Raw genomic sequence first — 10,052 nt, 5'->3', positions numbered from 1 at the left:
TTTCTTTTCTATACCAAATCATAAATCACGTTGCCAGGCAACAGCTTGGGTCCATGTCTACTTCCTGTCAGCTGTTGTCATTCACAGACACTGCAACAGGAAATAAACCAGGACTCATTGGAAATGTTTACATTTACAACTGTGAAATTCATATTTTTTTTTCTGATCAAAAAAGTACATTTTGCTTTGAATCATTGAGTACACTTTACTGTTAATGCTTGTTTACTTCAGGAACATTTTGTGGCATGGCAATACCGAAATATTGCAATGTGGTACTTTTCATAAATTCTATTTTAAAAAACCATCAGATCCAGGTACTTAAATAGATAAACACAGAAACAGCAAATTATTTTAAAAAAATATTCAATTTATTGCCTTTAGAGTAGTACAAAAATAGTAGATGAATTGACTTTGAAATAATACATTAAATTCATCTTGTGTGTCGGAGAGTCAGTTTTGATTTCCTCAGGTGGTCTTCGTTAGTGAAGATGCTGCTCACTGTTTTCTATTTAGAGAGACAAAAAGGAAAACATTAAATTGATTCACATAAGATTGTTTTTTTGACTCAACATTGATGCGTACTCTGTGTTTTAGCTCAGAGATTAGTTTAATAGAGAAATGAACTTACTCTGGGATAGACTGCATGGCAATTTTCACCCATTTTCTTTCCGGATCAGCGCAGAAGAGTCTGTTTTTCTTTGTCTTGATACTGTTTTAAGACAGAGGAAGAAGTTAAGACATTGCTGCTAATGGCAGAGCCATGTGTTTCTTGTGATGCACTGATTATCATTTCTTACATTACTGCCTTGATGTTGCAGTGAGCTGTGACCTCCTGCATTCTGTAGTGTTTCATAAATTTCACTGGAATTGGAGTGTCTTGGTACTCTGTGCAGCAAATGGGACCTTTAAAGAAGAGATATTACAAATATGTCAGCAAAAAAAGAGGCAAAGTAACATATTAAAGGAGGCACTTTAATGAGAATACAGCACATAATCCAAAGAAATACAGGTAACAACTCATAATATTAGTGAAATGTATATCATGTGCAGTAAATAACTGCTGAAGTCATACTTACTGCTGTCACTCAGCGCCACCAGCACCACCAGTAGAATGGAGACACACACAGCGAGCTTTGCCATCCTTCACACAGCTTCTCTTCAGCAGTGAAACAGTTTGTTCTGATCTGGATTCTCAGCTGGGATGAACTGATGAAGTTAGTCTTTGGCAGTGCAGTTTAAATACTCTGTCAAATGCCAAAGGTAATGCCAAACCTCAGACCAAGGAAGTACAGCTGGAAATACCAGTGTTGTAATCGGGTCAAGTGGGAAGTATGCGGCCGAGGCGTACTTTTACCCACAACACTGGTACAAATTTCCCCGTTTCATTGGGTCAATAGACAGACTCAATTGATACATGAGACACGTGGGAAGATTTCTATTTTAGAGGCATGATGTTATGCTGACGATGAATAAAAAGTTACATAACAGTAAATGGTGTTCATACCTTGTAAACACTACTAGACACATTTCAAATGCCATTATTTTATAAGAGAGGTGATGTAACTATATACTCATTTACTCAAGTACTGTACTCCACTACAAATTTTGAGGTATATTTGTATTTGATTACCTTCCTACTTTATGTTTCTACTCCACTACATTTCAGAGGGAAATATTTTTTACTCCATTACATTTGTTTGAGAGGTGTAGTTATTTACTTAACAGGTTCAAATTTCACACACAAGACATGTGATCAGTTCATACAATATGACACGTTTTCATAAATTAAACCCAACTGTATATAAAGTGGTTAATATTTGCTATAACAATAATTTAACACTGACAGGAGCTGTTTTGTTGGCAATCCAAACCGACTTTAATGTCTTTCAGAGGCTGAAGCAGGTTCAGTTTTAGAGCTATAGAGTGAAGTCATGTTAATCTGTCGGGTAGGAGGCTAAAGTGTCTCCCACGAGTCTCTCCTTTACAGATATGCCCACTTTATGATAATCACATGCAGTTTGTTTTTTTAAATGTGTTATTTTCTCCTATTTTAATAATGGTGTATTTGAATATTTCTGCATACTGGGATCCCTAAACAGTCTTTGAATTACATAAATTGTGTATCACTGTAAAGCTGAGACTCTTGTGGATCTAATGAGGCTAATTGTATTCATGTGTGATGATGTTAGTCCCCATAGGAGCCATTTCATTGTAGTGAGACATTTTTTTAAACTTGACCTCACTGTATAAAATGACCTGTGACTTCTAGGATAATCACAGCTACAAACTAGAGACCTAGAGCATTCAGAGGATGGATAACTTTCCTTGGTATACTGACAATAAGGGGGTTTCTGAGCAGTTTCCAGAACAGAAGTGCTCGCCATCCAATCGTTGAAAAATGCAATTCCTGCAGAAATCTCCAAATGTCAAAAGTTTTTGATACCAAATCCCAGCATGTTTTTTTCTATGGTGTTCCTCAAGGTCTTGGTCTCTTAATGTGGTATTTTGGAGGGATTACTGATTTTTTTTTTTATCAATTCTTGAGTGATAAAAATTGTTAAATTTAGCACCAAATCTGTGTAACAAATGGTATCAACCCCAAAATTGCTGCAACTACTTAAGAGACATAATAGAGCATGGGGATAGCCATCATACACTTCTATCATATTGTTCTAAGTTCTTATACACTTTCACAATTTATTTTAATTAATGAATTATTTAAAAAAAAATCTTATTTATGACTAGAACAACTTGACACAGTGCTGAGCTGCATCTCAAATTAATCTTAAGGTTCCCAGCTTTCAGATGCTGTACATCACTTCTATGTGACATCTACTGTTGACGTGGGTCTGATATGGTTTTATATTGTATATGCTGATAATACATTTCAAATACTTTCACTTAAGTTACATTTTGAATAGAGTATTTTTATGATGTGATATCGCTTCTTTTACTTACTGCAAGTACAATATCTGAATACTCCTTGCAGCACTGGTAATGAGATCTTATTGTGTCTTATTGACAGCTTGAGATTTGTTTTTCAAGAGAGATCTCAGCACAATAAATATACAACAATAGTTTGACAGGAACCCCAAACCAGACCTCACAACATAACATCCTGCTGACCTTTTTTTTTTGCTGCACACAGACAACATTATGAGGCAACATAGAAAAGACATTTAGTCTGCAATTATGACCGCACACCGATTTCATTTTATTTATTGTCATTACATCCAATTATCATTTATACTGATTTAGTATACTGGTTATAATTTGTCAATCGGCATCCACGGTTAATATCACACATTACCATTGCTTATAATCATCTGTATATATTACAGTGAAATGCAATTATGAAACTGGGATGATGCAGATAAAACCACCAAGTGACAAGCAAGTCAGAGTCAAATCAAGCATTTTTAGTATAACAAAACCTCTAAACATACTAAAACAATCTTCTTTTTCATTTATTTTTCATTGGAATACTGCAGTAGGTAGAATTGGAGCAAATATGATTAAAAAAGTTATTTTTATAAAACGGTCACTATATCTTGACAATACTGCATGAGACAAGTAATCTGAAAAAAAAATCATGTGCCTCTGTGTCCTCCGGTGCTCCTGAAGGCATCTGCAAGATTTCACAGACTGGAGGAAAACAACCAATCACAGCTGATCTGGAGCCTGCCGTCTATGAGCAGCTGTCAATATCTCACAAACTCCGATCAAACGGTCAAACTAGGCAGCGCTGATCAAATATGAATCAATATTCTGTTACTGTAATGCCTATTTCTCCCCTCAAATGTTTTCAGAAACATCTTGTAGTGTACTGTTTAGCTGTAAAATGAGAACGTTTGTGACCCGGCAGACATGTTGAGATCAGTTGAGGAAATACCAAGTACCGCCCACTAGCCGGAGCACAGCCAATAAGAACGCTCAATAGGAAAGCTCTCTCTCTGAAATGACCTGTGATTGGCCAAAGTAGATTTTCTAAAGCCTGAAAACAGAGCCATGAAGAGGTGCAGAAGTCTAGTTTTCTCTCAGAACACTTGAATTATAATATGCTGAAAGGTTGTTATGGAATTTTTGCCCAAATGATGCCAAAAAAATACTGCCTACCCCCTGCCTACTTTTCACAGAAGATCATTTTGACATGTCTCGGTAACATGAATGATGGCTGAACTCCATTTAGCTGCTTCAGTTTCAGGGTCCTGGTATTGAGCGTGCTGCCTCACTGTCACACTGTCATGGCTTGGAACAATTGTTAATGTTGTTAGTAACACACGTGCTATGACGAGCCAAAATGTCTACTCAATCAACTCCTCATCCTAAAGGAATTTACAGTAATATTAAACGGTTATTTCCCGTGATAGATTTGTTTTCTCAGCTCACTGGTTTGGAGTGGGCTGTGAAAAAGCCATGGCTTATTGAAAGATCACAGCTGAGCTGTCTTCTTAAACCCCTTCTTCTCTCTGTGAGTGGGTGTCATATGATGTCTTGTTCTCACGAAAATCTGGTTTCTTAAAATATCCCTTTCATGAAAGTAAAGGTTTTTATACTTTTTTAAAGTCTGTTTTAAAGAAATACGCCCATATGTACATTAAAAGAGCTTTTATTTCTAGGAAAAAAAAGTACCTTTAAAAGATACCCACTTTATTTGACTAATTCAGACTGTCGATGCTTTATACTAACTGAATTGTGGATTTTGTCCCCGTTACTTACATTTGAGGTGCACTGGAAAGAGTTCACTTCACGTCTAGTCTGAACAGGGGGAATATTACAATGACCAATAACTCTTTTATGTGAGTATTGTTTTAAGATTTGTCTCATTGCTAATGTAAATCCGAGACAATAATTAAGTTGAGTTATAATGCCGTGAGAATGCACTCTGCAGGAAATCAGCGGTGACTTATGTGTTTCAAACATAATGTGGTTTTGTTGGAAAGTTTGTAATGCACAATTGGACAAAAGTTAAGCGTTTCGTGACCTATTTCAGCGCACCCCATGCATGCACTTTTTTCCTTTGATGCACGGTTCTTGAGTATATAGTAAGTGTTCCTCTGACCTAGAAAAGAACCTCAAAGCAACCTACTTATAGGGGCCCACACGGTGCACAACGAGGTCTTCAGTGGAACTTCATCCTCTCTAAATTTCAAATGTCAAATTCTTTGCTTTGATTAAATATATTCAGCCTTTAACAGAACTACGTGCACAGTGAGGAACCACACCTGCGTAACTTCCAATGTCGCACTGAATACAGGACTCTTTGTTATATCCAGGTGTGGTGAAGGGAACACCCAACAATCACAGTTTCTGTCTGTTTAAGTCGTTTGTAATTAGATGTTCAATTATTTTTTATATTTTGTCAACATGTTACTCTCAGTGATACTCTGGGTGCCTGTTCTATTCATATCCATCGTGTAATTGTGCTAAATCATAATTCAGTGACATTAATTCATTCATCTTGATAGTAAAATCCCAGAAATGATACTGAATGATGATATTGGTTATTTTTATTTTTATTCTGCAACTTGACCTTTAAACAACAAAAAAGTTTCTACGATTTCTATGTAGTTTTTCCAAATTATTATGATCTGTGTATATATATGTACATAATAAATGTGTGTGTGTGATATATTTCCCTCCCCAAATCGTTCCCTTTTTTTCACACTGGGGAAGGTGAGGGGAATTTCTGTGGTGGTGTAATACTTGCTGTGTGCAGATCTCATTAGTGGAAGTTTCCTGCTACTCTGAGGAATATAAAAGGCGGCTGTGATCAACAGCTCAGTCACCACAACCTCTCAACAACTCCACCTGAGGACAGACGAGAGAGACAACAGCTCAGCTCAGAGTCACTGCTGCACAACACAGAGGAAGACATGGTGTCAATCAGAGCTGCAGTGATGGTTATCACGGTCCTCGCCGCTTGTCTGCTGGCCACAAACGCAGCTACGGGTATGTACTGTTTTGTTTATGTTTATTTATTTGCACAGACATACAACTTCTTAAAATCCAGATAAAAAAATAATAAGAAATGTTACAGGAGAGGTCAAGAAGCCACAGGCTTATACAACGGACCTCCCCTCAATATAAGGACAAAAAGAAAAGAAAATTAAGCTAAAGTCATTTAAAAATACAAAAAAAAATACTACAAAATAAGCAGAAAAACTCACCAATCAGTAGACAACAATCCAAAAAAACAAATAACTACACGAAAAAAAGCAATGTTGTTTCAAATTTTGTTTTGTTTTTAAATTTGGTTTGTTATTTAGTTTCATCCTCACAATAATAGACTAATTTCTCTTAACTTTTCCAGCATCTAATCATCTCTTCTCTTGTTTCACAGCGTATCACGGATGCTGTCGAAGTTACATAACAGGCAGAATACATTTTTCTAAAATCAAGGGGTACTCGGTCCAGGATGTCACACAGCTGTGTCACATCCCTGCCATCATGTGAGTATCTCCTCCTTCTCAACCAGAGAATAAATAACACATGAGACATAATGTTCATCATAAGTATACAAATATTCATTTTGTTTCTTTCCTTTTAGTTTCCACACACCGAGGGGTAGAGCATGCACCAATCCTGCTCACAACTGGGTGATGGGGTACATCAACCTTTTAAGGTAAGATAACTAAGAAACAGCATCGTTCTGTAAGCTTTGAAATGTATTTGCACAAGAGTATGGCTAAAATAATAAAAAAAATCAATTCTCATTGCAGGAATAAAGCACAATTGGTTCACATCAAGACGTCACAGGGGCAGAAATAGAGTTATTCTGCTATTTGAAGAGAGACGGTGGAGCCCAAACTGCTTTCTGCCTGTTATCCAGTTACCGATGATGTTTCAATGAACTCCTGTTTGAAGCTGGTTTAACAAAACTGCTGATAATAATTTTTTTAAAGTGCTATTACGCAATACAGGCATCAGCTCAGTTGTAAATGCATTATATAATATTATTTTTATATGCATTGGTTTTTATAAAATGTTATATTTGTACATGTTGTAATATAAACTCATTAAAGTTTTGTTAAAAAAAAAAAAAAGTTGTGACAGGTGTCTTAATGAAACACTCGTCTGTGTGTGTAAACTTTACACAGAACTGAAATAACAACACCTTTACACTTCCCTGACAGCATACCAGATCTTATCTCTCCTTGTTTATTTAGTCACGGTGAGAAATTCCAGCTCTGGAAGTTTTTTGTCCTGTAATCAAAACGTGGTAAATGTTTAAACACAATGAGGTGAAAGTCCTGTGACATCAGCATGAGGAAGTCGTGAGAGCTGTTTATTTGAAGCACGCAGCAGAACAGGTATTTCCATGTTGACACAAACGCTGACATCAGCTTTAATGAAGTGTAATGAAGTTTAATCAATAGGTGTAATGATTTTCTGAAGGGACCCTACTGTTGTAAACAAAGTCCTTTAACAAAGGAACTATCAAATCTTGAAAAACAATTTAAATACCTTTAAAGGGCCAGACAAGACCGACTTCTTGAACCAAGATTATTCTCTAAATGTCCCCTTAGTTTTAAAGCTTTATGATACTCATTTAAATAAACATTCAATCAAAGGTGTGGCATTTTTGGTTGCATTATTACATCATAAATTGTTTTGTGCATTATTTAAACACATAGTCCCGTAGTCCATGACATATTTGTTGCAGTGCAACATGAGATTATATAAAAAGGCAGCTTCCTACTTGCAGACGAGACAGGAAGCAGACACATTAATTGTCCTCCTATTGAAACCGTCTGTCAAGATGCTGTTGATTATATGTTAAGTGTTTATATAGACAAGTTGTGCAGTGAAGTTCAGCTTGTTAAATTTAAATTAAAAAACAAACAACCCAATATATAAGCATTTGGAGCCTTGCTAGGAAATTAAATGATGATTAAAATAGAATGGGGAAAATTGATATTAAAGAAAAAAATTATTTGCAGGCAGGATGCAACAATAAATTCTTAACACGTGGGTGTCCTTATTATGAAATTGTCTAATAAGCAATAAAATAACACACTGAGTGAGTATTTAGGGACTACCTTTGGTCTATTATATGCATTTATCTTCAGCCGACTTGACTACTGTAACGGCGTCTTTACTGGTCTTCCTAAAAAATCGATCAGACAGCTGCAGCTGATTCAGAGCGCTGCTGCTAGAGTCCTCACTAAGACCCAGTAAGATCAGTCCAGTTCTGAAGTCTCTACACTGGCTGCCTGTTTCTCAGAGAATTGATTTCAAAATACTGCTGCTGGTTTACAAAGCACTACACGGTTTAGGGCCAAAATATATTTCTGATCTTCTGCTGTGTTATGAACCATCCAGACCTCTCAGATCATCTGGATCAGGTCTGCTTAGTGTCCCCAGAGTCAGAACTAAACATGCAGAAGCAGCGTTCAGTTTTTATGCACCAAATATCTGGAACAAGCTCCCAGAAAACTGCAGGACCGCTACAACTCTGAGTTCTTTTAAAACAAAGCTTAAAACTTTCCTGTTTGCGGCTGCCTTTAATTAAACCAGATAATGATCTGATACTGCACTAGAGCTTTTAGTCTTTTGTGTTTTATGCTATTTTAGCTTCTATCCTAGCTTTTATTTTTAGCTTGTTTTTATTTTCTAATCTTTAATGTTTTAATGTTTTAAAGTTTTTATAACTGTTTTAATTACGTCTTAATGTTCTTTTGCACTTTGTCGCAATGTTCTTGAATGTTTATGTAAAGCACTTTGAATTGCCCTGTTGTTGAAATGTGCTATACAAATAAAGATGCCTTGCCTTGCCTTGCCTAATAAAGGTACATTGTGTAGGACTCTGGTGCCATCTAGTGGTGTGGTTGCAGATTGCAACCAACTGATTACCCCTCCGCTAACTCTTCCCTTTGCAGTAACGTGAGGCGCCGATTGCAAAACTGTGGTAACGCCGTTCACCTCGCTCAGAGGCCACCCTTACCATAATAACACTACTTTAGGAGCAACGGTTGTCAGAAGGCACCACGTTTTTGCACTCTGCGACTCACGTTACCGCAGTTTCACTAGCGTGTCCGAGAACTACGGTAGGCTTCGGGTAACGTAAAAACGTGAAAGGCTCTCTCTAGAGCCAGTGTTTGGTTTGTCCGTTCTGGGCTACTGTAGAAAACATGGCAACATGGCGGACTCCGTGAAGAGGACCCGCTCCCTATGTAGATATGAAGGGCTCATTCTAAGCTAATGAAAACACAACTATTCTTCAGGTGATTATACACTAATGAAAACATATTTATGAAAATGATATTCCATTTCTGCTAATAGATCCCCCGAAATGTGACACACTGTTCCTTTAATAATTTAATTCAGTTTCTGTCTACCTTCAAACGTAGTCATATTTCTTATTCATAATAATATGATTAATGGATTCTGTTCCCCAGTAACTTTATCTTGACAAAGCACTTTAAATATACAAAACCAAAAGCCAGGGTTACAAAGTGCTCAGCTGTTACAAAAGAGGTGATAAAAAGCATGAATGCATTTTTAAATCAAAGAAAAAAACATTGTAGATCCAGGATAAGTTAAAATGAATAATGACCTGTAAACTACATCATGTCATTTCCACATCACCCTAACCCTTGTACATAAAGTCATGTAAAATAACTTTTTGGACACTAGATGGCAGTACAATCACTTCAAAGAATAAGTGCTGTCAAATGAGGTCTCAGCAACACTTTTATAAAGTTTTGCTGTTTCAGGGCTATTTGTGAGTGAAAATGTTTCATCACGCAATATGATAATGTTCAGTACTGGATCACACAATGACGTGGACTTTTAGCTGCATCTCCGCACACTTCTCTTAAAATATTTGCACATTATGAGCGGGCTTCAAGTCTTTGAAGTGTGATTTAATCTGCTAACAAATTACACTTTTATCACGGATGTGCTTCATCATTGGCCATCAGCTGTTGGCGAAGCTGTTGGCAACACCAACAAAAGCCGAACAAACGCACAAATGAGCGTTTTCTCCTGTCGCATGAATCCATCCCAAATGACAGTCCGGAGCCACGCTCGCAGCCACTGTTACATCA

At 36.8% G+C, this 10,052-nt stretch overlaps 1 protein-coding gene and 1 long non-coding RNA gene across 2 annotated transcripts; one reads left to right on the top strand and one right to left on the bottom strand.

The window, feature by feature from the left end:
* Positions 1 to 346: 346 nt before the first annotated feature.
* Positions 347 to 856, bottom strand: LOC141776270 (uncharacterized). The gene is made up of 3 exons (XR_012595721.1): positions 798 to 856; positions 629 to 709; positions 347 to 505 (listed from the first exon to the last, which is right to left on the bottom strand). It is a non-coding gene; the product is annotated as an uncharacterized LOC141776270 (long non-coding RNA).
* A 4,902-nt stretch (positions 857 to 5,758) lies between these two features.
* ccl20a.3 (chemokine (C-C motif) ligand 20a, duplicate 3) lies at positions 5,759 to 7,046 on the top strand. Its single transcript, XM_074651098.1, has 4 exons — positions 5,759 to 5,952; positions 6,344 to 6,452; positions 6,551 to 6,625; positions 6,723 to 7,046. The coding sequence occupies exons 1-4, from the start codon at positions 5,877 to 5,879 to the stop codon at positions 6,769 to 6,771; spliced, it is 309 nt and encodes a 102-aa protein (XP_074507199.1). The 5' UTR covers positions 5,759 to 5,876; the 3' UTR covers positions 6,772 to 7,046.
* Positions 7,047 to 10,052: the final 3,006 nt, after the last annotated feature.

Source organism: Sebastes fasciatus, chromosome 11 (assembly GCF_043250625.1).
Source record: "Sebastes fasciatus isolate fSebFas1 chromosome 11, fSebFas1.pri, whole genome shotgun sequence".
Taxonomy (NCBI): domain Eukaryota; kingdom Metazoa; phylum Chordata; class Actinopteri; order Perciformes; family Sebastidae; genus Sebastes; species Sebastes fasciatus.
The sequence above is the reverse complement of the archived record's forward strand: the minus strand, read 5'-3'. Positions and strand labels throughout refer to the sequence as shown.

What these genes read in the sequence shown, in the direction of transcription:
- ccl20a.3 (XM_074651098.1), top strand. Translation starts at nt 5,877, where the DNA reads ATGGTGTCAATCAGAGCTGCAGTGATGGTTATCACGGTCCTCGCCGCT. An exon ending in GGCCACAAACGCAGCTACGG is followed by an intron (nt 5,953 to 6,343) that starts GTATGTACTGTT and finishes CTTGTTTCACAG; the next exon opens with CGTATCACGGATGCTGTCGA. An exon ending in GGGTACATCAACCTTTTAAG is followed by an intron (nt 6,626 to 6,722) that starts GTAAGATAACTA and finishes TTCTCATTGCAG; the next exon opens with GAATAAAGCACAATTGGTTC.